This window comes from Sinohyriopsis cumingii, chromosome 16 (assembly GCF_028554795.1).
Source record: "Sinohyriopsis cumingii isolate HCF-2022 chromosome 16, ASM2855479v2, whole genome shotgun sequence".
Classification (NCBI taxonomy): domain Eukaryota; kingdom Metazoa; phylum Mollusca; class Bivalvia; order Unionida; family Unionidae; genus Sinohyriopsis; species Sinohyriopsis cumingii.
In genome coordinates this window covers 84,413,037-84,440,746 of record NC_142976.1, presented here as the reverse complement: position 1 = coordinate 84,440,746, position 27,710 = coordinate 84,413,037, and the positions used below count along the sequence as shown (strand labels likewise).

The window sequence follows — 27,710 nt, the reverse complement described above, 5'->3', positions numbered from 1 at the left end:
ATATATATATATATATATATATATATATATATATATATCATGTTTAAATAGAACACTCTGGATTGCTCTCCGTTGAAAATGTTATTTTCTTGGGGTACAAAGTGAAATAGCACTTTACAAAATTACTTTGGTCCTTAAAACAAAGATGTTTAAACATATGTTCAATCTCGATCAAAACATTTCATGAATGATGAAAAATTTAAAATACCTCCTTTTACAGAAATAGAACCGTTCGCAAGAGACATAATTGCGCTAGCACCACCTGTCAGAATTTGTTTCCAAATTGTTTCTGTCAACGTCACCTCAATATCAGCACCATTTCTAACATCGGATTCTCTCACAATCGTTACCGAGTTCCGTATTTGCACAGAAAACACTTTTTCCGTATCGCTAAATCGAAATACTAAAGTCTCATTTTTGTTTGAGCATTGTTCGGCTTTAAACCTCACAGGAAAGACATTGAACAGAATATGAAGAGGCGAAGTTAATATTGCCATTTCTCGCATCTCTTTGGTTGTATCTATATTAATACCTGTTACTTCTTCATAGGCGCACGTGAGATAATAGTTCCTGCCATTGGCACTGGTGTGGCGCGATGCCAATGAGGTTAAGGCTTCTACTTTTACCTTTTTGGCATCCGGATTGCCTTTGTCTTGGGACAATACGTAGCTAGAAAGTTCCAAAGCCCACTGAAAATCTTTTCTTTCTATGGCAGCTCTAGACTCCTGAACTACTCTTTCAGGACCACCAAGGAGGTTTAGTAATCTTATTGACCTCTCCTTGAATGTTAAAGGTTGAAGGTCAACTGGATCGCCACTAAACCATCCAATATAATTTGTAAAAACTGCTTTCGCAGACCAACCCACTGTTCCATAGAATTCCTTCAAATACGGATGTGTCGCTAATTTCTCTGGAAGACGAATGGATTGTGCAATATCGTCAGGCGTCATCCCTGCGTTAATTAGGCGAACCGTCTGGTCATGAACATACTGTATCGCATCTCTGTAGACTGTAAGTGTTTCTTGGATGTAGGAAGCCCCTGAAAGCGGTTTTGTGTGACTGGGTACAAGATAATCCGGTTGAAGATCCAACATTAGATCTAATGTAGACACCCACTGCATAAGGTCACGAGACGGTGTTCCACGAATTGCGTAGAGATTGGGAAAAGCTTTGTATATGTCGTCTGCACACAACAGCGTCTTATCATTTGGAAGCCACACGCCGATCTGATCATCCGTTTCGCCGGGGATATGTATTAATCGCATACGTATGCCTTAGACAAAGGAAAATAAAATTAAAAGGTTAACGCAGTGATAGATGTAATAGAAACTTTCGTCGTATTGCTGAATCATTTTACATTGTCTACCACTATGACTTACAACTTGATTAACCAGAAAACATGCAAGTTATAACAGTGGCATGTTGTATGTTCTGGCGCAGCCCGGACAATACAAAATATCACTGCTGCTGCCATACATGCTAACCCGGATGACTGCGCCAAAAAAAACATGCTCAAATAACCTCTAAAATAGTATGCCCATGGTGTTTAAAATTGTCTCTAATGATATGTTATTTAGTGTTTTCAATAGGACTAATGTTATCGATTATGTTTTTTGTCTAGCCTCTCCTGTAATATGTTTATGTTTCTAACGAGTTTTAATAGCATGCTCAAATAGCCACTCAGATGATATGTTTATTGTGATTCTATTGGGTTTTAATCGCATGCTCAAATAGCCTCTCAGACGATATGTTAATGTTTCTAATGGGTTTTATTGGCATGTTCAAATAGCCACTCAGATGATATGTTAAAAATGTTTCTAATGTGTTTTAATGGCATCTTCAAATAGCCTCTCACATAATATATTTGTAGTGTTTAAAATGGGTTTTAATGGCATGCTCAAATAGCTACCCAGATGATATGTTAATAATGTTTCTAATGTGTTTTAATGGCATGTTCAAATAGCCTCTCAGATAATATATTTATAGTGTTTAAAATGGGTTTTAATGGCATGCTCAAATAGCCACTCAGATGATATATTAATAATGTTTCTAATGTGTTTTAATGGCATGCTCAAATAGCCTCTCAGATAATATATTTATAGTGTTTCAAATGGGTTTTAATGGCATGCTCAAATAGCCTCTCAGATGAGATGATGTTAGTATTTCAGATGGGTTATAATGATATGAGTATTTGTAATGGTTTCTAATGATGTGCATTAGAAACCATTTAAAGACTATAAACATGTCACTTAATAGGTCATTTGAGCATATCACTGAAACCCATTGGAAACACTATAAGCATTTTATAATTATGAACCATTAGAAACACCATAAACATATCAGTGGAGAAGATATTTGAATATATCATTGAAACCCATTGGAAACACTATAAACATGTTATCATTATGAACCATTAGAGGCACCATAAACATATCAGTGGCGAAGATATTTGAATATATCACTACAACCCATTAGAAATACTTTAAACATTTTAAACTTATCATTGGAGAGATTTTTGACCATTTCATTAAAACACATTTGAAACAAAATAAATATATAATTTGAGATGCTATTTGAGCATAACATTACAATTATTAAATCACGATAAATCTGGTTTTAGGCTATTTAAGCCTATCATGAAAACCGGTTAGAAACACAATAAACAAATCACTTGGGAGGCTACTAAAGTCATTAACTATAACATTAAACATATTAAAACACTATAAATGTATCAGTAGAAAATATTTTAAACACTATAAGCATATCTTTGTAGAGATTATTTGATCAGGCGAAGTCGACATGGTTAGCTTGCAGAAGCTGTTAAAAAGGTATTATTTTGAAGGGCTAGCAGTAGTGCATTTAGCAACTGTTTTATTTCGAAAATAGAAAAAAATATAACGTGTAATGTTGTGATTACGCCATCTTCGCTTGCCAAATTCCGATATGTTAACCCGGCGGAGCGACCAGATATTTATGATATTCGGTCTGTGACTTTTATTGGATGCGGCAGCAAGCTGTTCCTCATACATAAGCAATTTTTTTACTTGTAATATCTTCTCTCTTGCCCGTGGTCACACTTCAATGTTAAACTTACAAAGTATTCTTTTAAAATCAAATGCCTCCGTCGATTTCAGCCGAAATACAATGCACCGCTATTACACGCTATTGGTTACTTGGCATTACATACTAAGGGAGGCAACTCAAGAATTCCGACAGATTTCGCTAGGACGAAGCACTAAAATATCTGATTGATCCGTTAGGGTGTAGATAGGGTTAATATATCGGAACCTTGGCTAGCGAAGATGCAATTACACAAGTTATCTACAAATAAATTAATGTAACTCAGGTTGAATTATCTTAATTTGCTTGCTCAAACGTTGTTGACTATGCAAATGAACTTGTACAATATATTATTAAATGGTTAACATATCCCCCATTTTTGCAATTTGAACAAGAGATGATGTATACTTTGAAATCTGCACTTTATATCTGACACAGCACAAATTCAGACGATGAATGAAATCTTACCACTAGATCAAGAGTATTAAATGTTCCATTTAATGTGGATGAAGCAAACATGCAAACTACACGTGGATGACTGAAAGAGGAAACAAACAGAGAAACAAAGAAACAATAGGAAACAATAGTTTGGTGACTGGAAAGAAAGAAACGTAAGAATATGTCGAATAGACTTTAAAAAGCGGACCTGCAATATCAACATCTGTTTCTTTGTCATGCACAAGATGAGTAGGATGGACTATTGAAAGAGTATTATTGGTTTTCCCGTATCGTAACATGATGCCAATCCCTGAATTCAATCGCTCCGGAAGTAAAACTCCGAACTGGCGCATAGCTCGCCGGAAAGCTGATGCACTTGTGAGTGCTGTTCTTCGAAATTCTTTATCGATACCAGAATGAGCCCAAATTTGGGGAGGATTTTCCGGATCTTCAATAAAGGCCTGCAAAACACGTTATATCTATATGTCTATCTCTCTATCTCTCTCTCTCTCTCTCTGTGTATGTATGCATGTATATGTATATATATATATATATATATATATATATATATATATATATATATATATATATATATATATAGATGATTTATTTTGATGCAAACAAAATTCCCAAGCCATGTTATATTTTAAAAACAAGCTTACATGCTCGTAAGGAATAAAAGTGGAAACTTTCTTTTTACTTATTGCATCACAAATCAGCTCGTGCCTAGTAACATCATTGTCTCGTTTTAATAAAATTCCGGAAATGGTGAATAGGACGCACTATTTTCAATATATGTACTATAGAATTTTATCCATTAATCAATGTTTTAAAAATGATTCATTTAACTCCGATTATTATCTTTCGACAAGAAAATGCCGTTTCATGCTTACCTTAGCACCATACGTATGGTCGGCATGGTTGTGGGTGTAAATGAGGGCCCTTAAAGGGGATTTAGTAATGTTTCGAAAAGCTCGCACGACTTCAATTCCGGCTTCATAGCTTTCCATTACATCCACGACCACGGCCCCGTCAGGACCCTCTATTAAAATGGAGTTCGCCAGACCAAATCCGACGGCAACATAAACATTCTTTGTGACCTGAGATGGATGAGGACAGATAAGAAACATGTCAATAACAACATTACGAAATATGAACGTCTTAAAATATTTTGTAAGAGAGCTTATCTAATGTCAGTCTTATAATATAATACACAATAGGAAAATTATTCTAAAAGTAGCAGACTGTACCCTGCTTTGGATTAAATTTATAAGCTGTCAGTGAACGTTGGTCTTTGTTGGGATCTGATTTGATGGTGTGTCTTAACTTTTAGTAACAACCTGACACAATCATCGGTATGCTCGGCTTGACACTTGATTAATCACATATATTATTTTGGTGTATACTCGTTGGGACTTCTATAACTCTTGCTATCAGGAGATCAACGCATAGTTGATCGATCTTGAATTCTTTGTGGAATACAGGTAAATTGTAAAATTCAAACTTCTGGACCAACCACAGCTGAAAGGTAACATAAACATACATTTTCTACTTATTATTAAACTTCAAGCTCTTTATTCGCCGTGAACATGTACATGGCATATAGCGTTGGGTGGGATCTTCTCTAGCCAAATGATCCGATATGTTAATCGTAAATATACCCACATATTTGAATCTTGGCTGGCGAAGATGAAGGCAGGTTGGATTGATTGATTGGTTTAACGGTACATCAACAAATGAAAAACATATGTCTTGCTGACCTGAAATATTAAAGCGTCCAGCAAATGGACCAACCGCCTGGTCTGAACAGGTTTCGAACCACAGCCCTAGGGTGGGGTGGGGTTGCAGGTGGGGATAGAAAAAGAAAGAACAGACGAAGTTCAGTGCTGACGAGTGGGTGGGAAAAGGGGATGAAGAACAAAAAAAGAACAGATGATGTTTAATCTTTATGAGTAAAGCAAGCAATAACGCCCACACGCTTGTGCAACGCCTGAAGTCACCTTAACGGCAATTTTCCACTTTAAGAAATGTCAGTGCTCGTAGCTGAGAGGTCTTGTTCTTTTGTCATAGTACTTTATTCAAACGTTCGAGTAATAAATGTTACTTCAGATTGGGAAATCTTTCACGAAAATAACATATGCTGTTTTTAGTTACTCAAAATATATTCAAGCTAGATTTGGATTCGAGTAAACTTTTTGTGACGATGGTACCTGCCGGGTTTGATATCTCTAAAGCCATGCTCTCTGTTATACAGCTTTACTCAATATTTCAAATTAAAGATGTTGCACCAGATTTTGAAATATCACTCAAACTTCACATATGCAGCACTTTCAATAGTCAGGATTTTTTCTGGTAAGATCTGGTGTGTGTGTGTGTGTGTGTGTGTGTGTGTGTGTGTGTGTGTGTGATTGGGATTTTTTAACATAGCTTTAACAATATTTCAGTCATATCACTACGATGTCTGCAGTGTGGCAGTTTATAGTGATGCTTAGCACTGGGGCACATTATCCTGGCACCAGGCCGACCAGTCCTAACACTAACCTCATAATGCTGAGCGCCAAGCGAGGCAGCTGTTAGTACCATTTTTGTAAGTCTTTGGTATGACTCGGCCGGGGATCGAACCCTAGACCTCCCGCATCTGAGGCGGGTGCTCTAGCCACTATGAAGATTTGAAGAAAAGCCAAGTTTAATAATGAAGAGGTCTGAACTCCTCGTGTTAAAAGAGAAAGATTTACATATTTAACATTCATGCAAGTCAGTTGAACAAGAGGCCTAGGTGGTCCTGATATCAGTCACATAATTTACACAGCTTAGACGTTTACCATTTATCTAATGATAGGATCTGTGTGTGTGTGTGTGTGTGTGTGTGTGTGTGTGTGTGTAAGAGAGAGAGAGAGAGAGAGAGTGGAGGTGAAATCCAGAGCTGAGAGAAGGTATTTGCCATTGAGTAATAAATAAATTATTGCTAAGACCAAGAATCTCTAAATAACTTTTTATTCTGTTTAAATTATTTTAATAAAGAAACAGCAACATCAACAATAAAAGAAACTTTAATGGGTGTAGAGGTAGTTTTATAGATCGTGGCTGATAAAACAAAAGTGATAGTAGGTTTCAAAGTTAGAGATCACCTGCTCCGGTTTGCTTCTCGTCTTGTTTATAAAACAGCTTCTGTATCTTAAGATTTGATTTGGCCATTTATATACTAATTTTCTTTTTAATTTATATATTATTACCAATGAATACGGTAAGCTTAAAGAACCGCTGTATTACCATTTTTCATATAGAATTCAACAGTATTTAGAACTGAAGCACAAAATTCCCCCATTGATATTTCAAAACAGAATATCTCACCATTACTTCGTTAAAAAGCAAAATAATATATATAAAAACATTTTTTAGTGACATAGTAAAGGTAAATGGTGCCCAAGGCGACGTTGATGACCCAAAGGAGTTTTGGCGTCTCAAGACCTCTGGCGCCCGGCGCAAGCGCCTCGCCCGCCTCCCCGTTAGCACGCTACTGCATTTTTTAAATTGATCTGGAAAATACTTTTACTGTTATTTTATTGGGGGAGTGTGTGTTTAAAAAGCAAACCGTAGATGTGGAATAGATTTGTCTTTCTGACAACGTAAGGAAGAGTATGTTTCATTTCCTCAAACCTAGGACAGCTTGTACTAGAATGTGATATGTGATTCGCGTTTTTAGAACATCCAACCACCCCGAACATTGCATAGAACAATATCAAGATATTCGAATGTCTAAATAAATTGTTAAAAATTACAATACATGCATGTTTAATTAAAAGAGGTTTTCAGTTGAATCGAAACAGATAACGAACCTTAATTACTTCCGGAACATTGAATTCTTTTGTGTGTTCTTTAAGTTCTGTAATGGCATCGAACTCTTGTAGTAGCTTTTCTGTATACGATTGCTGGAATCTTGTATAAATCTGTTGACCTAGATATGAGAGAGTGATGCCAGTCAGGAGAAGGATTGCAAGGGTCCCAGAAACATTCATTGTCTTTCTGAAATTTGTTAAATAAACAAATAAATAAATAAATAATATATTTGTGTGACGTTCCTCTTCGTAAACGTGGTCCATGTACATGTCTGTATTTCACTCATTGTCCACCATCTTTTTGCAAAAAGCGGTGGAACGTAATTTTCATGTTTATGTCCAACCGTCCGTTATGTCGTCTGTCTTTCACAATATCGTTTGTGCTCTACAACTTAAGAACCGGATATGTTAAGGTCACAGTGTACAGCAAAAGTCATTCAACCAATAATTGTAAAATTTTCCAAATGTCCTTACAATCAAGCGCATAGTTTGATCATTCAACCACTCACAATTACAAACTAAACAAATGCTTGGATTTGGATTTGGATTTGTTTAACATAGCTTTAACAATGTTTAAGTCATATCGCTACGGTGTTTGCAGTGTGGCAGTTATAGTGATGTCTAGCACAGGGGCATCATGTCGCAGACTTGTAGCATCATGTCCCACCCATTATCTTCGCACCAGGCTGAACAGCTCGAACATCTTAATGCTGAGCAAATAAAGAATCAGCTGTATGTACCATTTTTGTAAGTCTTTGGTATGACTTGGCGGGGTTCGAATCCACGATTTCCCGCATCCGGGGCGGACGTTATAACCACTAGGCCACCGGAGCAGTCCAAAACAAATGTGGGTATCGAATGGGGTGTATATTATGATTATTGATACACTTTCATCCATGCATCAAATTCTGTATGACAATATGGAGATGACGGTGTAATAAGAAACATCTTTTTCAGTCAAGGAGAAAGAAACCAAGCTTGCCCCCCCCCCCAAAAAAAAAAAAAAATCGTCGTCATCATCATCAGCTACAGCAAAGACAGCAAGGACGACATCGACAGCGGTGGTGACTTCATATGAGAAAAAACAACTAGATAGTTGCAGTGAATGATGGAAAATCCATTAATGGATTAATTATTTTCAAATGCTCTTTCAAGGTCATCTAAATCTCCCAGAAAAGAGTTACTGATCTATTGGTGCCAAAAAATAAAATCAATCCTCTCCCGATTGTGTCCGTATGTAATAATAATAATAATAATAATTATGAAAAGATGTTTCACTTACGCTTAGTATATTCTTCCGAATAAGAATGAAAATGAAATTTAAAACACGTCGTTTCACGAAAGTTCTTTTTTCATTTTAGTATCTAAAATCTCTACTTTCTCCTTTTTAAACTTGAATAATCTACAATCATGAAAGATCACACCACTCCAAGGAGAAACGAGAATCAGATTTGTTTGTAAATTGTCCTAATTTCTTGCTGTAATGTTTCAAATGTGCAACTTTGTTCTGAAAAAGATTGTAAAATAATCATCAAATATTAGTTTAAATGATGAACTCAAACCTAACGTTCTAATCAGAGAAGTAAGCCAATGTGCGTTCTAACTTGTATATTTTATTTAAAACAAAATATATGTCTATCTATATCACTCATCGCCACAATTGGGGAATACAAAAAATTATGAAGGCTTTAAGAATACATCTTGACTCTAAGAGAGCAGCATTTTATTAATGATATTTATAATTTTTAAATATCTACATATGCGTCATCGTTGTATTTTGCATACATTCTCAAGTCAGGTACTTGTTGATTAAACAACAGTACATCGCTGCAAAATCCTTTAGGTCCTTTAGAGTACTTACGAACTTTACTTCCAGTAGTGTGTATCGAGTTGAAAAACGCGAAACTCGGGTCATGAAAATTAGCATTACTTCCTTACAAACGGTGGATGAAACACCAACGTTGATAAGAACAGCCAATCCAAATGTGACTGAGACAGCAATCTTATAACAAATGTTCCGCTCGTTAATTGATAGCTCAGTCTTGTCAGAAACGAAGGAATCGCAACAATACCGTCAAGTATTGCAGCGTCGTCAACTGTTTCACCAGAAAGTTTTTTACGTGTCAGCTAAATATTCTCTCAGAGATTTCAAGAATTTGATGAAGAAAAAAAAAACCCGCAGCTGCAAAGACTGAATCAAACACTGCCGCTGCAGTGGAAGAAAACGAGAGGGAATAGAAATTAGAAGATTGCCAAACTCCATCTTCTAAATTACCAATATCCCGATGTTTTGCAGAAATATTTGTATTTTCAACTACATCGATTTGGCGTAAAATGAAATATGGTCTCAAAGATATGATGTCAACACTCTCTGTATGAGACGAAAAAAAAGAGAGAATGAAAACAGTTGTCAAAGAAAGGTAACTATAATTCTTTGGACACTTAATGCATTGCAATCATATTACCTCACGAATTTAAGCGCATGGAGCACTGGGTGAGCTACTGAACAGCTGTAGGCGAACATTATGCCCATGCTTCAGACTAAATAGGAATTCAAAAATTGTGTCGTGCAACCAAACTCAACATTCGTCTCCACAATGTATGACAAGGGTTTCAAGAACAATCGACGCACACGTTACGAGAACATATGAATATATTTGAAATCAGTTTCCAAGAAATCAAACAGTAGTAGCAGGGTTCGATCATCATCATCATTTATTGTAGCGTCCGTCTTTAAACCTTTTGTTCGCCAGGCTTACACGCTTTCCAAATGCTGCCATGAAGCAAGGAAAAGAATTAATCTAAAGTGTCTTAACCTCAAAACAAGCGTTAATGAATGCAGTGGAAAATGTGTTGATCCAGGAAAGAATAGAACTCGTTGGACCCCAAGAAATACCATAACATTTATTTCACACTCCTATCGAAACAATTGTTCATTCTCTACACATCTGCAAGTACATTAGGGCCATAGAGACACGACAAGAAAAAGAATAAGAGGCGAAGAAAGATCTGAGAATTTTATAATATTGATTATTTAACTTTTTCTCTTTTTTGTGTCTTTTGTGTTTGTTTTTTTTTTTTTTTTTTGGGGGGGGCCTGTTTGAAAATGGTATACAGCGATTCTTGTCAATGTTCCAAGACATAACTGGATCTGTTTTGATGAAGGAGTACGAATCTCAGTGGGTAGAATTTCATCCCATGTTCTCTTTTAGGACATCTGTTCCCATCTAATTTGAAATCAAAGAGCAAACGATGACTTCATAGATCTGAATAACAGTCATCCGTACCTGAAAGCGAAAGTAATCAAAACTGACTATGCAAATCCAGGTGTAAATGCTAGAGTGGCTCCATTCAAAAACTGCATGCATTCTTTATTCATTTAAGTTGATTTGTATCTTAGCAACAAAATCGTCAGCAGGGCCATGAACACTTATCCTTGCTGAACTTACCAATCGAATCTACTGACTTTCGGAAACAAAGCCGTGAACACACATTTAGATGCTGGTGTGGTGTGGAACCCTAACACGTTCAGCCCTTTCAGCGATACCTAGTTGATAGAGGAAGAAGACTCACAATGATGGACCTGCAAAAGAAAATCAAATAATGGCATAGTTTTGGAATGATGGATCCTTATACATTAGACCTTTGGTTGCAATGCAGTTATTTGTTAAAAGGAGTCAATGTGCGTCTGGGGCTGAATTGAAGTAGCACTGTTGTTCACTTAATCACTCAAGCGTACATGTTCAGTTCCAGGATCTAAAAATCCAGACCGTATGTGACGTATCGAAGTCTTACCTAATGTAGAAAAAGACATTAATCAGCCAAAAGCACGACAAAAGTATCCCTTACGACGAGGCGAAGTCAAAACTTTTAATATTGCCTCTGGACTCCTATGCAAGATCGTTTCTTACTCAATACATTTGTCAGGGGTTCAGCAATTATAGAAAAATTGGAACAAAAGTTTCGATAGTATCCAGCCATACCTATAAATCTCATCAGTTGCTTTTATCTTTACAGGCACGGGAAATTCGGAGATAGCCTTGACTTTAGCATCTAAAGGTTAAACTTGTCCATGTCCCACGATATGTCCTAGGAAAGTTACACTAGCACGGCAGAACTCACTTTTAGATACATTAATTGTCAAACTTGCATCTGTGAGTCTCTCAAAAATCCGAACTGTTGCTAAATGTTCTTTCTAGGAGTCGTTGTAGGCGATGACAACATCGATGTAAGCATCAAAATTGTCCAGACCAGAGGTAATCGTATTCATGAGACGTTGAAATATACTTGGCGACCCTCTCATCCCAAACGGCATTACTTTATATTGGTAAAGCCCATCTGGAGTCACGAATGCCGAAATTTTCTTTGTTCCTTCCGTTAGTGGTATTTGCCAAAATCCTTTCAGAAGGTCAATTGTGGTAACACACTTGGCATTCCCGATATTATCAATACATTCATCGATTCTTGGTAATGCGAATGAATCTGTTTTTGTCACACTTTTCACCTTCCTACAATCAGTACACATAAGGAAAGTTTTATCTAGTTTTGTAACAAGTATGCATGGTGAACTCCAGTCACTTTTACTGGGCTCTATAAAATCATTCTTCAGCAAATATCGAATTTCTTTTTTCAAGTATTCCTGTTTGAGAGGGTTCATCCTGTACGGGTGTCGTTTCACAGGTTTAGAATTTACAATTTCAACGTCGTGGAAAATTTTATTTGTTCTTGTAGGAACATCTGGAAATAAGTGCTCATGTTCAAATAATAACTGTTTAAGTTAATTTCGTTCTTGCTCTTGCAAATGTGAAAGTTTCTGGTCCCTATCTTTTATAATTTCTGATTTCCGAAGATTTGTCACTCCAATATCAGTAGAATCCGATGATGTACCTTCACTTAAATCTTCAATGAGTGGGACGGGTACAACTAAATTAATTGCATGTTAACCTGGCTATCTCATCCAATATACTCTTTAAGCATGTTTATGTGACAGACGTTTTTTGTTGTTTTTTTTTTTTTTTGTTTGTTTACGCATCCCATGAGTATTTATGAGTAATTTATATCATTTATTTTCATCTCAACTGTGTAGAGTCCATAATACTTGGCTTGAAGAGGATTTTGTGGTATGGGCCAGGACTCTAACACCAGGCTGAAAGCTCCTTTCCTTCGAGTTTTCATCACACCTTGACTTCGTTTTTTGGATTGAGCAGAGTACAGATTTGCTCTTGCGACCTCACAAGTCTTTGACAACTTATACTTAAAATTGGAAACATAATCAAGAAGATTAATTCCAGAATCTTCATTAGAAAGAAGTTTCTCTTTCAATAACTTCAAAGTTCCACGCACAGTGTGTTAAAAAACCAGTTCAAAGGGACTGAAGCCTAGAGATTCTTGAACTGATTTCCTAACAGCAAACAATAGTAAATTAATACCTTCATCCCAAACTTTACTCGTATCAAAACAATATAATCGAATCATATTTTTCAAAGTCTGATGGAATCTTTCTAATGCCAACTGGCTCTCAGGGTGATATGCAATTGGAATTGAATTGCTGGATGCCTAATTCATACATAACTTGTTGGAAAATTCCAGACATGAAATTTGAGCCTTTATCAGACTGGACAGATTTGGGAAGGACAAACTGAGTAAAAAAAAACTTTACCAAAGCTTTTACTATTGTTTTACATTTTATATTCCTCAAGGGAATCGCCTCCGGAAACCTTGTTGAAGCATACATAATGGTCAACAGGTATTGGTTAGCTGACTTAGTCTTAGGAAACGACCAACACACTCTACAATAATTCTACTAAATGGTTCGTCAAAGGCAGGAATAGGTTGGGGATGAGCCTTGGATATTTCTGATTGATTTTCCTACCATTTGACAGGAATGACAAGATCTACAGTATTTACCCACATCACTTTTGCTTTTTTGGCCAGTAGAAGTGAGTTCAGATCTTGTGATAAGTTTTATTGATCCCTAAATGACCAGCCAAAGGAGTTGCATGGGCCAAACTAAGTATTTCCTGTCTGTAAGGTTTTGGAACTACAGTTTGATAGTTCTCTGACCATTTGTCATCAGCAGGTACCTCGGTAGGTCTCCATTTTCTCATAAGAATTCCATTTTTAATGAAATAGCAGACAGGAACTTCAGTTGCTTCAGTTTCACTAATGACCCCTTGAAACACACAGGGGATCTCATTATTGTTTTCCTGTACGACGACAAGTGGTTGTCGTTTATCACCATGATTAGAATAAAGAGAATGAGTCGCTAAAAGAGGATCACTGTTATCAATACCTTCTGATTGAACCAAACAAGGAGTGAAAATGGCCTCATCAAAAGCCTGAAGAATACACGTGTTAGCTAAAGTAATACTTTCCTTATCAACATCTTTCTCAAGAGCTTTCTTTGCCATAGGTCTGGTAACTGCACCAGCTGGCAATAAATCAGGGAATTCTTTTTCAATTGGATCGACTTTCTGATCCAAGCAATGCTTGACAGTTATAAGTGGATAAACCACAACCTTGTCTCCAGCTAGGCGGTTGCCTAGTAATAAATGAATGCCCTCAACGGGTAAAACATAGACTGTTCCGACTGTCACGGGTCCTGAGACTAAGTCTGATGACAAATTTATGCAATGGAGAGGAACATTAACAAAGCCGCACTCTACTCCCTGAATAAGAACACTCTCATTAGAAAAAGACTTCTCGGAAAAAAGGCAAATTACCTGACAATAAAAGACTTTGAGAAGCTTCTCTGTCCCTTAACATTTTAATAGGGATATGATTGGCCGAATCACCCAAGAGTGATATGGTTCTTTCAATATGAATGGTTCATAATTCTCCATAATAAAAGCAGACTGGGATTTATTAGACCCAACAAATATATTGCTTTCAATACATGACCGTGACCTTGACCTCTTAGAAATAAGAGCATTTGTTAATAGGTCTGTCTTGATTTTGATACCTATTTTTCAATTTGTAGCAATCAGAAATAACGTGTCCTTTTTACTTGCAATAGGTACAGGTACGAAGAGACAAAGATCTTGAATCAAGCTTATCAGAAGCTTGATTTTTAGAAGTTGTGTCAGTTTGAGTTTTAGAAGGGCTTGTATTAGGCTGAAATACTTGTCTGACAAAAGACTGTTGAGTTGAAGTCTTATTTACAAAAGGAACTTTATGAGTTAAAGAATACACATCAGCAGCTCGAGCAGCATCTTCCAAGGTTTCAATCTGCTGCTCGTCAAGATAGGACTTAATGTCACTATGGACACAGTTTTTGAACTCTTCAAGTAATATAAGTTGTTTAAGACTTTCATAATCTCGTTCAACTTTCTTGGCTAAGTACCATCTATCAAATAAATTGTCTTTTTCTTTAGCAAATTCACATGAGTTTGTCTAGCTTGTTTTCTATAGTTTCTGAATTTTTGCCGATAAGCTTCTGGGACTAACTCTTAACCCCTTAAAATGCATTATTTAACTGTATCATAGTCACCATTTTGTTGAACTGGCAGTGAACGGTAGATATCACTAGCTGTACCAGTGAGTACACATTGTCATAACTGAGTCAAATGTTCCCTTGGCCATTTGAAATTTTTAGCAACTTTTTCAAAATAAGGAAAATATTAGTCTACTTCATTTTCTCTGAAAGGGGGTACTGATCAAATATTCTTTGCAAGATCAAAACTGAAATTTGTATTTGAAGTATGAATGTGCTTTTCAAATGCCAGTTCCAGTTCTTTCATTCTAACTTGATATTCCCTCTCTTCCTTCTCTCTTTGCATCTGCATTTGCATCTCTCTCTTTCTTCCTTTTGCATTCGTTCTTTTTGTGGTTGCATTTGTCTTTCTTTCTCTTTTTCTTCCGCTTGTCAATGCATTTGTTTCTCTCTATCTCTCTCTCTCTCTGTCTCTCTCTTTCTCATATTGTAACTGCATTTGTTTTTCTTGTTTTCTTGTAACTGCATTTGCATCTCTCTATATCTCTCTCTCTCTCTCTCTCTCTCTCTCTCTCTCTCTCTCTCTCTTTCCTCTTTCTGAAGTTCCAGCTTCCTTAACTCTAATTCCATCTTGTATTTTAATTCAAATTCCTTTACTTTTGTGCCAGAGTCTGATACAGACTTACTGATCGAAACCAAAGCACTTTTATCCAAAACATTCTTTTCTACCAAGTACTGAACCAAAATATATCTTATTTCCTGTTTCGTTAAGGAAGCCTTTACCTCAGAAAGATCGTATTTTCTAACAACTTGAATCAATTCATCTTTTGTGAAAAGATCTAATTGTTCCTGCGTAGGATTTGAAAGAAGATTTCCACTTTTGATGACATTTTAGAAAAAGCTTGCCGATTTCACTAAAAAATTTAAATAATAGGGGAATTCAAATTTTAGAAAAAATTTCTGAAATATTCTAGCCAAAATTCAACATTATCCCGGACGAACCCCCAATTCTTATGTTACATTTTCGGGTTCGAATTAACAGTAAAGAGTGAAGACAACAAGCTTTTAAAAATATAACATTTATTTCCCTGGAAAAATACTATAAAAATGAAAAAATATGAACTTACGGTTTTAAGAATCAAATCCAAAAATAATCCAAGAATAATCCACGAATACAGTTTTAGAAACCCTAATAATAAAATGTTCTAATGATTTCAAGTTCAAGTCCTGACGAAGAATCCAAGATGGAAGACGATGTCGTTTGCTCTAACATGTAGTGTGTTGAAGTCTACAGTTCCTTGTAGAAACAAGAAATATCACTCCCATTTTGGAAATCCGAATAAATTTTCCAGGAAAAAGAGAATTAATCCTTTTCAATCCAAGTAATTTGAAAATACACCAAACGATACAACACTTTCCAGTGTAACGAAAAAAGCCGAACTCATAATATTTCTCTAAAACAAAGATTATATCGTATTCTAAAACGCAGTTTCGGAAATCCCCAAGTTGCGAAATCGAAAAGGGGAGTCACGTGATCGTGTTTATGATATGTACGCCTAGCATATTTTGTGGATAATATTGTGTGTACTTTATTTATCAATGAAACCTTAGATTCAGAATTAGAATTATAACATGTACTCACTTGTTTTCTATTCCCTTGTCCTACAAACGACGAAAAGTTAGAAATGTGGCCAGGTGATCATTTTGGACATATTTGTTATTTAACTAAAATTACGTAGCCTCTATGAGCGGCAAGACCAAACTGTCCTAGATCACTGAAACTCAATTCTCCCCAGCGTCGTCAATGTTGTAAATGTTTGCACGTTTAAATGTTTGCATTTTTAATTGTATTGATTTGAAAAAATAAAAATAATGTTTATGAATAGAATGGACTTAATCCTCGATATACCTTTTAGTTGTTCATTATTGATAGAGTGGAGTTCATTTTTACAACAATGTTGATTCAAAACAAAATGGTTTCTTTGCAGTCATTTCACAAATCAAGTTTATTTTTTATTATTTTGCATGTTCTGTATTGATTGATTGATTAATTAATTGATTGATTGATTGATTGATTGATTGATTGATTGATTGATTGGTTGGTTGGTTGATTGATTGGTTGATTTTCTAAAGGGCAATTTGTTTACTGTAAAGTCCCTGACATTATCATATTTGACGACCTACAGCCAGGTGTGCTTGTCTGGGCTGGTTGGCTTGCACTACTTCGTTCGAAGATGATGTCTTATCTTAGCTCTTGCGCAATCCATATCACACCACACCACACCACACTACCTTCGCAACCAGAGCTGGTCTGTATACATTACATTCTGATTCCGATACTCCTTCTTGAGAAGTACACTGTGTTGTTATATCGTCGTCAATGGCACGTACAAAGCAAACAAAGGATTACTGAAATCTACTCACCATCAGGTATTCAAAAGTTAGTATAATAGTTTTGCACTAGCATTTTTTCATTTTCCCCGTTTGGGAATAGTAGTTGTTGCATCTTTATAATTTTTTTGCATTTATGACATTTGATCCCTTAGGGTTTACAAGTTTTTTTGTATTGTACATCTAGAAACTGGTAAACTATACACAAGCTGTGATAAGGGTAACCGCCTTATTTTGACAATTTTGTGAATTTTCTATAAATCAAAAAGTTAATAGTGGTTTGAGCCCTTACCTTTAAGATCAACAGTCAGGTGAAATTATCTCAGGGATTAAGATGGATCAGGGACAGGGACAATTAGAGACAGGTTCAATAAGTACTAAACCCAGCGGTACCAGGTTGAACAATTATTTTAGAACCAAAGTAGAGATCAAGATGTTATTAGCATTTCACCCCCCGGGTGTCAAACCCTGAACTTTGAAAATGCCACAAGTGTACCCAAGGAAGGGGAGATACTAATGGCATTAAACACAATTGGTGTAGATATAGGGAAAATAGATGGCTTACAAAATGGAGGGTACAATAAATAAGTTCTATACCCTAGACAATTCGACACCCCTTTACTCACCACAGATACCATTGAAGTTACAGGAATAGTAGCAACAGTAAGCGAAACAGTACCTGTCGTCAGAGAGATAGAGTCGAAAACAACAGAAATTCATATTTCGGGCCTCCCTTTGGAAATAGACACAGTAGAAGTGGTAAATAAAATAGAAAATAAACTGCAAATTAAAGTGAAAACACACAAAATGGCCAGTCTGGGGCTTTGACCCTATCAAAACTGGAGTGAGAATTATCCTAGTCTCCAGGGACGAAGCCAAGAAAATACCAGTGTTCTTCTATGTAATGTGATTTAGATTGAAGAGTTGGTAAAAGGGCTGCGAATTCGATAGAAAATGCCCCAAGTGCAGTCCATTAGGGCATAGCCCCAAAGATTGCACTAACCAGCCGGCGGCACCCACTTATGCAAGCAAGGCTGCAGGCAACAAAAACTGTCCAAATAATGACTTAGATACACAAATAGGTAACTTGATATCACAAGTTAGAAATGAAAATGAGACCAACAAAAACAAAGAGCAAACAAACTCACAGGATGTGACGTCACTACCAGGAATTGACGTCACATAAATAGGTGAAAACTCCTAGATAACCTCCGACTGGGAAAATATTCTAGGCCCAAACAAGACTGGGAAATTTAAAACACCACACACACACAAAAACAGCCAAATAGAATTGTCCAATAGATTCGCAATCTTACAAGCGGAGGGAAACTCCCTACAAAAAGAGGAGGAGTAAGTAGAAGGGGAGGAAACAGACCTGTACGGTCTAAAACCCTTAACTTCAACACCACTGCCAAATAAGAAATAAAAAAAAAAAGAAAAACTCTCTCATGATCGAGCTCGTCTCAGGAGGGGGAGATCGACGAAACAGGAAATGACACCCCCAAAGCGGCGCACGAGAGAAATGAGACAAATATTTCGAAATTAAAACTGAAAAAGATAAGACCGGACAATAGGAGTGAAGAAGACAGTCAAAGGGACAATGACAAATCAAGTGACAATGGTAGCGACGGTAACGATGACGAAAGTGAAGAGAGCGTTGAAACGTGAACAGAATATGACAGTGATACACAAGACGAAATGGAAACGGAAATGGACACGGAAAACACAACCAACAAAACAAACAGCAAAAGAAGACTGAAGAAGACAGAACAGGAGAGGTTACTCCAAAACAGCACATGGGGGGGGGGGGGGGGGGCAGTGCCCCCACAATAAGAAACTATCTAAATTTAAACTCAAAATACAAAAACAAATAACACATAAAATAAACTGAGCTATTAAAAATAAGAATATAGTATAACCATTAAAGCGGCAACCTGGAGGGAAGGCAAAAATGGAGGGAAAAAACTTCTGTTTATTGTCACTAAATGTAAATGGAATAAATAAGGATAAAATTTTAAAACTGAGTAATGAACTGAATTATGATATTTTGTTTATACAGGAAACTCATAATGGAGTCACGAAGGATTTGATAGCTTTATGTGAGAAAAAACTAAATGGAATTTTAATACTAAATGATTTTAAAGGAAAGGACACTAGGAGAGAAGTAGCAACATTAATAAAAACTAAAAGGTGCAATGGTACTTTTTGACCAGGAAAAAGCATTTGACAGATTAGAACATAACTACACACAGAAAGTATTAGAGAAATTTGGTTTTGGAAATAATTTCCTAAAATGGACTAAAATCCTAGACAGCAAAATGACTTCAAGAGTACAGGTAAATGGAGCTAACACGGAAGATTTGATGTCAAAAGATCAGTGAGGCAGGGATGTCCGCTATCTATGATGTTATATGTAATAGCAATTGAAATTCCAAGTATAAGAATAAGACTAAATAAAAAGATTTCAGGCATTAAAGTTCCAAATATAAGGAGGAGGTAAAAATGCTACAGCACGCGGACGATTGCACGAACTTTATAAAAGATCCAAACTCCTTTAAACATCTGGAAAAGGAATTCGAAAAATTCCGAAAGGCATCAGGATCTAAAATTAACCATAAAAAAAAAAAAGAAATTTTAAAGATAGGAAGCTGGTGGGGGAACCACTCAGGATTGGCCCCGCATCTAATTAAGGAAAGAGTAAAAGCATTAGGTATTTACTTAGGAAGAGGAGAAGAGAAAGAAAACTGTAAAAAAAAATGAACGAGAAAATAGAAGAGAATGTGAATACCTGGGCACTTACGACACTATGCTTCATGGAACGACCCCATGTGGCCAAAAAATACATGTATGCAAACATAAGTTATATTTTAAAATCTACCGATATTGGAAATAATATATTACATAAGATAAACAATAACATAATTAACTACATATGGGATTTTAAAACACACTACATTAACAAACACTATACAGAGCAAGGGAAAGGGGTGGGCTAGCATTACCAAGCCCAATTATGCTCAAATGTGCAAATATTTTAAACAGATTTAAAATAATACAGTCAGAGCCTAAATCGCCGTGGGAGGGGGTATATATATATATATATATATATATATATATATATATATATATATATATATATATATATATTGGTTCGGCTTTACAATAAGGAATAGACTGGATATATACCAAAATAATAAATTTGTTAAAAAATTGGAAGTTCCTAGAAAATTTAGGAGTATAAAAGAGTTATTACAAAGAAATATAGGGATGAGAAAGAGTTATGCGAGCTAAATGAGAAACTAACCTATAATTGGATAAGAGAAGCAATCACAAAAAAAATCATGCAAAATTGAACAAGAAAACATACGTCAACTGGAAGAGAGTGTGGGGGCACTGGGCCAAATTAGGATCCCTTAAAATCCAAAGCCTCTGCTTCAAATACATGTATAATGCATGGTTGACGGGAGAGGTGGCAGTGAGACGGATTTTGGTCAGAGTATCGCCAATATGTCCACTGTGTAAAAACAACCCCTTTAACAAACTCCATACGATGGTACAATGTGAAAAAACAAGAATGAATAGATTAAAAGTCATAGAGCAAATATGCAAGGGAGACAAGTATAGACGAGAAAACATAATGTATCTAGATGGGAAATTAATACCATATACAAAATAACAAATTATATAGTAACAATGAGGGCCTGCGGGCAAATTATAGTAATACGAAGGTACAAATAACAACTATATAAAACAAAATTAGATAAAATTAATATGACATACCAAATTATACCTTTTTAAAAGTAACTCTATTGACCATTAATGAAATGAGGGGTGAGGGGAACGGGGATGAGAGAAGGATCCTTACGGGAATTACCCACTGGATGCGGAGGGGTGGATGGAGGAGGGTTCTCGGTATTACTGCCCATTAGGGGGAGTAGCGCGACTGCGAGCTGGAGCCCGGCCTTCATATCTCGACCCGTAGCATCGGGGCCTGCTACTCGCCCCCGGGACCACGACCCCGTCTCGATCCAATGGATGAAACAACTTCTCCTTCCTTCTAGAAATTAATAAAACCTAGAAATAATAAAATACGGGGAACCTATATGGGGAAAGTACAAGGCGATGACGTCATGGGGCTACATCGTATGGCGCTACACGAAGTGGACAGGCCTATGAAAGAGTCTTGGAAAAACACCCCATATAGAACATAAAAAGACAAAACACAAACATAAACACAGGGCAATACATATAGTAAATACCCCACTGACCTGTTCTTTTAAACCATACAGCTCCCTTACTGTATGGGTGACCACTCTAAAAAAAATTTTAGTTTTAAAAACAAATTGGATTTTTCTCAAGACATAGTTTAAAAAAAAATAATTAAAGGAGGCCTAGCTCGAGGCAAGAGAAATACAATGTTAATAAAGAAGTGTGGACCTTAACTCGAGCACAGCCTATTTCTATTGTTAGCACTTATTGCGAGGAACGACACAGATAACCACTCGACTAAAACAAGAGGAATTTTTTTATATATAACCTAAATGTATCGCACCGTTCCGATCGCCGAAATTCTAAATTGAAAATAAATTTATTTAAAAATAACATAAACAATATTATAATGGATATTAAATCCAAATAATTGAAATAAGACAACTGGGAAAACCTTTATATATACTTGCTGTCTCAAACATACAGAAAATATAGCAATGCACACAATATAGCACTAACACACATAGCAAACACTGAGACTTAGGAGACCTCTAGCAAAGGTCACAAAATCTTCAAGGATAGGGACTTCGAGCAAGGTGAATAAAACCGGACTCGGACGAACAACCATATAGATAACACTAGGGGGGAAAAAATACCCCATCAAAAATTAAAATTTAATTTTTTTATATACAAATTCTATTTCTAAATAGAACATACAGCATATCTGAGGGGGAAACACACAAACACTTTTTACCGTTTGGGGGGGGGGGGCATCTGTCTGGTCCCACCCCCCAAGAAAAAGTATGTATTACATTGGGTATCACGTAACCAATTCCTAACCACTAGATGGCGCTATATACTAGTTTACATTTAAAATCAAATGTTTACTTTAACGAAACGAAAATTACTGACAATGTATGTATGTATGTATGTACGTACGTATGTATGTATGTATGTATGTATGTATGTATGTATGTATGTATGTGTACGGTTCTAAGTGTTTATCTGAGTTTGCCTTCAACTTTTTACACCCCTTCCCTCTATTTTGGTCTTGTGGCTGTATGTGTGGTATGGTGTGTGTACGTATGCAAATAAGAGCTACATTATAATTAGGTGTTACTCTTTATTGCATCACCTCCTACTTTGTATCCCTTCACTTGCACATTAGATTGCAGTTTAGACCGCTCCGGTGGCCTAGTGGTTAGAGCGTCCGCCTCTGATGCGTGAGGTCGTGGGTTCGATCCCCAGCCGAGTCATACCAAAGGCTTACAAAAATGGTACCAACAGCTGCCTCGCTTGACGCTCAGCATTAAGAGGTTAGTGTTAGGACTGGTCGGCCTGGTGTCAGGATAATGTGATTGGGTATCATGCTACATGTCTGCGGCATGATGCCCCAGTGCTAGACATCACTATAAACTGCTACACTGCAGATATCGTAGCGATATGACTGAAAAATGGTTAAAGCTACGTTAAAAATCCAAATCACACACACACACACACACACACACACCGACTGCAGTTTGACCCATAAGGGTGAGTCTTAGTCAATATGGATGCTTATTCGTCTGTTAAGGATGCGTATTAACACGGAACCACAATGTTCAATTCCTTTGTCACCATAATGACAACCTAATGTTAAATTCCCTTTTATCCCTATGTTAATCCTATGGAATTTTAAACATTACATTCATACTTATCCCTATACCATGCCACCTGAAGATGGCCGGAAAGTGGACTTTTCGATATATCCCAATAGGTCATTTAGATCCCCAAACTGTTTCCTGTAAGTACTCACAAATTTTATTAGTTACCGGTCTAAAATAATTGTTTGATAATTGATGTCGAGTACCAGCAATCTCAGACGATTGTTAATATTTTATTTTCTTATTTTGAGCAGTATTGAAAGAAAAAAAAATAAGGAAGATTTACTATACATGTAGTTTTCTCTTATGTTACTTCATTTCTAATCCATATCATATGCTTTTTCTCAAAACCTTTAAAGAAGTTACTAGAACTTTCGACAATAAACTGTTGCCGTTCACATGCTACACACATTTCCAGTAAAGAACCCTTCACCGCTGTATCAAGTGCGTATAAAGCTTTATGCGTGGCTCAACCAATCGAATAATGGATTTTGAAAAGACAAACGTTTAGAACAGAACTTATCTGAATTCACTAGTTTAACTATTGATTTCTATACAGCATACTGGATCTTTATGGTGAATATTCTAAGGTGTACATATTGTTCTTTTTTTATGAAATGAGAACGTATGTTCAAATGAAACAAGCATTCGCCTCATTATCTTACTTAATGATACTTTCAATGGACATTTATAAAAAAAAATCATTTTAGTTATTTTAACATTTCAGATTCTTCTATCAACGATGTTTGATAGAATGATAGCAGGAATAGGCTTACATGATGCTATCAACACTACTACTACTACTACTACTACTACTAATACGATAATAATAATAATAATAATAATAATAATAATAAAAATTTGAAAGACACTCGCACGAAAAAGTGCATCTGTTTCCATGGACGCTCTAGTTAATTATGTAAAACTAAGATTATTTGTAGACAAACTGCCCAACTTCCCCCACACTCCTTCATTTCCTTAAATCGCATGTGGTCACCTAATCTTCCACAAAACTACCACTTTCCGAACAGAAGACAAAAGTAAAACGGAAACAAACTGGTCAGACAAAAATAGATCAGTCTTTGCGGGAAACTGTTTTTTTAAAACATATTTTGTTCAAATTTGCAGTCGAGAATAAAAAAAGACAGACAAATATCTGTTAGAGGGAAACAGACAATTAGCTGTACAAAAGATAATGTTATAGTTGTGCTGTATAATGCATCTTTATTAATAAATTATACGGTTTTAAAATTACTAATCTTGTTTGCACTTTGTAATACCTGAGTAACTCGATTCCTCTTGCTATATTTAAATCTCCGTGCTTAAACTTGTATATGGTTGAAATACTCCAGTATTGGACATTAAAAGTACGCAAGATCATGTTTAGAATATGTATTTTTTAAGCAATTCCTACATGTATCTATAAACTGCTATCTCTAGCACACATTACTATAATCTAACTGAGCGGGACCTATATCTGTTACATCAACGAGGAGAGGTAGAAGGGAGAGGGTGTAAATGAATATGCAACTGCTTTCGCGTTTTTGTGACTCTTGGACAGGCAGACAGATGGATGGCAAGTCAAACAAAGAGGCTTGTCCTAAGAAACGAAGAAAAGAATTATGGAAAGCGCGGAGAAAGGAACAGTATAAATTCTTGCAAGAAGGCTTCAATCGGTTGTTAATTTCCTCATGGTGAGCTTCATGTTTATATTAAAATCTCCAATCCACCGCTCCAATTCAGCTTAAATAATAAATAAACATTATAACAATCTGGAAGCATTAATTATTCATTTAAAATGCGATCAGATGCTGACATTTCGCTAATAAGGTTCATTTCTCTTTTAACAGTAAAATCTAACCGAGATATGGTTTTTGTCGTGGGTGTGACGTCGTCTTTGCATATTTTGAGTTTTTTCTATGTTTGTTACTGTTTTTAATTAATATTTTCACAGTTAACTAGTTAAATACTTCATGAAATAAAAGCTGCATTCAGACAATTTTTTTTTTAAAAAAAGACTTTTTACAAATACGTGGGCACAAAAAGACCACCTTGCGAAACGTCATGACGTCAAACCTTTCGAAAAGGGTTATAAAACGTTTTCTCAACAGTGCCAAATCTAATTGTCTTCCTCCAGTTAAAATTGGGATAATTTTAACCTTAATTATCCTTGCTGCATAAGAAAAATCCCATAATCCATTAAATGTCCAAAGCTCCCTTTTTTCGAGGCACATCTCGTATGTATGTTTATTTATTCATGCATACATATATACATGCATGTCTATTTGTACAAAGTCAAATGCGAATTATATATATTATTTCAAATATACAATATTCCGTGCAAAATTAAAGAGCACAGCAACCCTTTTACATCTTACTCCAAATTATATATGTTTAACTTATAAGTTTTCAGACTACTTACCTGTTCCGCTCTTTAATCTACTATGTATGGAAGCGGCTAATCGCATTGCCCATTCCACCTGGAGGGCAATAATTTAATTCATATACGTGTTGATACGAATGGGAGTCCCATTTATTCACCCAACAAGTTCCACTTATTCACACAGTAAATTACAGCGTGTCACGGCTGATTTTATATATATATATATATATATATATATATATATATATATATATATATATATATATATATATATATATATCATGTAATAACAAGGATAGCCGCCACATAATTTCTGGGTAAATGTATTTGATTCTGGTTTCTTTATTTTCTATAAATTCTTAAAACGACTGTGGCTAAAGTATCCTGTGAATTGCAAGGAGTCTGCATGTATTAATCTTATTACCAAGGATGTCTGGTTTTCGCAAACATTCGCGCACAGTGACAACAGTATAGATGGCGAATTTAAGAAAACAACAAATAAATAATTGCTGCAAACTGAAAGATCAACAGCAATAAAGGATGGCTGAGTGGTCTTAAGCGCTCTCCGTTACGGATCACTGCCATATCACCTCTGTCTGCGTGGGCTCGAGTCTCGGATTCAGCCAATGTGGGTATGTGAGAAAGCTTGCCAGTAGCTTCTCGTGGGTCGGTGGTTCTTTCCGGGGTTGTCCCCGGGTTCTTCCTCCACCATTAATACTGGCCGCCATGTATAGCCTATCGTGTGCTGTAATGGCGTTAAACCCTACTACAACAACAACAACATAGCAATAAAGGAGCCTTGAGGTGGGATAAAAATAGAGTTCTTGCAATTTATCCATTTATTATCAAAATGTAAAATAACTTGAGTGAACATTTTACAGAGATAAACTGGGGCATAAAATTAAATTTTACAATAATTTTGGATTGCTGGTGTATCTTTTATGCAAGTTTTCTTAAAAATCAGAAAAGGAGAACTAAATTAAAGCCACCGCAACCAATCAAAATCAAGCTGTTCAAATCTGAACTGTTCGTATAAGATCGAGGTAAATGGAGCACATAGCTATATGGACTCGTACATAAGTAATTTTCCACTGCCGGTGTTTGTACAAATACATTTCCCTTAAATACACACGTAATGGCTTTCCTCTGGTACATGGTCGTACTTTCGATATTAAACTTACAAAGCATCCTTTTAAAATCAATTGCCTCCACCATTTTCAGCCGACATACAACGCACCGATGTTACACGCTATTGGTTAATTGGCATTACATACTAAGAGGGACAACTCATCAGATCCAATAGATGTCACTAGGACAAAGCTCTGAAACATCTGTACGATCCGCCAAGGTGTGGATATGGTTAACACATCGAACACTGACTAGCGAAGACGGGTCAAAACAGGCGATATATAATATACGTGTGGTAATAGGTTTAATACACTCCGAGGCCATTAATTGTCGGCTGTCACATTGCTCCCATATCCTTGGAATTATATAGCCAAGTACAGTGCTCAAACGAGTTAAGGTCTATGTATCCTTTTTAGTAATTACATCATGTATTTGGGCCACATGATTTCAAATAAGCAGAACAGAAAGAGCACCCTGTAATTAATCCCGACAGGAATATCCAAATTGCATTATGGTAATCGCTATGAGATACAAATATTTAATATGCTGCCACTAGGATAAACAACTTAATGTTTCTTAGTTTCATGCTATGCTATAAAAACTCTACCAAAATGACCTTGTCCAAAATACTTGAAAGTTATTTTTAAACGTCGCATATAAACGTACAGGAAAGCAATTACACAAGTGTATTCACGCGATAGTAAATGTATTCAGATCGGTGGGGTTACGATGTTAGGGACGAGTAATCTTAACTTTACATAAACTTGTTTAATGAGATAGTTCAAAGTGAATGTAAATGTATTTACTTGTTATTTTTTGAAGTTTCGAAAACCAAACACCAACTTGTATTTTTCTAGTGGCAGTTGATTAAATAAATGAACATTGTCCTAATACACGGTGCAATGACCAAAGTGTGGACAAAAGTACCAAGTTTTAAATTTAAATACGAATGTGACCCCCACCCCACCCCAGATCAAACACCAAGTACAAAGTACGTGCTAGGGACTATCAAGGGCACATCTTGTCATGATTACAATATTCTTACACTCCAATATTAAAGTTTGTATGGTCAAACTCGCAAGGGAGTTCAGAAAGGAGGCCTCTGAGCTGATATGGTTATTTACATTTGAATGAAACGATCCCATAAATGATTAACGGTCTCGACGTATCCCTAGGCCGTATCAACCCCT

At 36.1% G+C, this 27,710-nt stretch overlaps 1 protein-coding gene across 1 annotated transcript; it reads right to left on the bottom strand.

The window, feature by feature from the left end:
- Nucleotides 1-26: 26 nt before the first annotated feature.
- Nucleotides 27-25,484, bottom strand: LOC149780925 (uncharacterized). The gene is made up of 6 exons (XM_089936439.1): nucleotides 25,432-25,484; nucleotides 10,784-10,917; nucleotides 7,335-7,521; nucleotides 4,392-4,598; nucleotides 3,707-3,959; nucleotides 27-1,273 (listed from the first exon to the last, which is right to left on the bottom strand). Exons 3-6 carry the CDS (start codon nucleotides 7,512-7,514, stop codon nucleotides 162-164), a joined length of 1,752 nt encoding a protein of 583 aa, XP_089792565.1. The 5' UTR covers nucleotides 7,515-7,521; nucleotides 10,784-10,917; nucleotides 25,432-25,484; the 3' UTR covers nucleotides 27-161.
- Nucleotides 25,485-27,710: the final 2,226 nt, after the last annotated feature.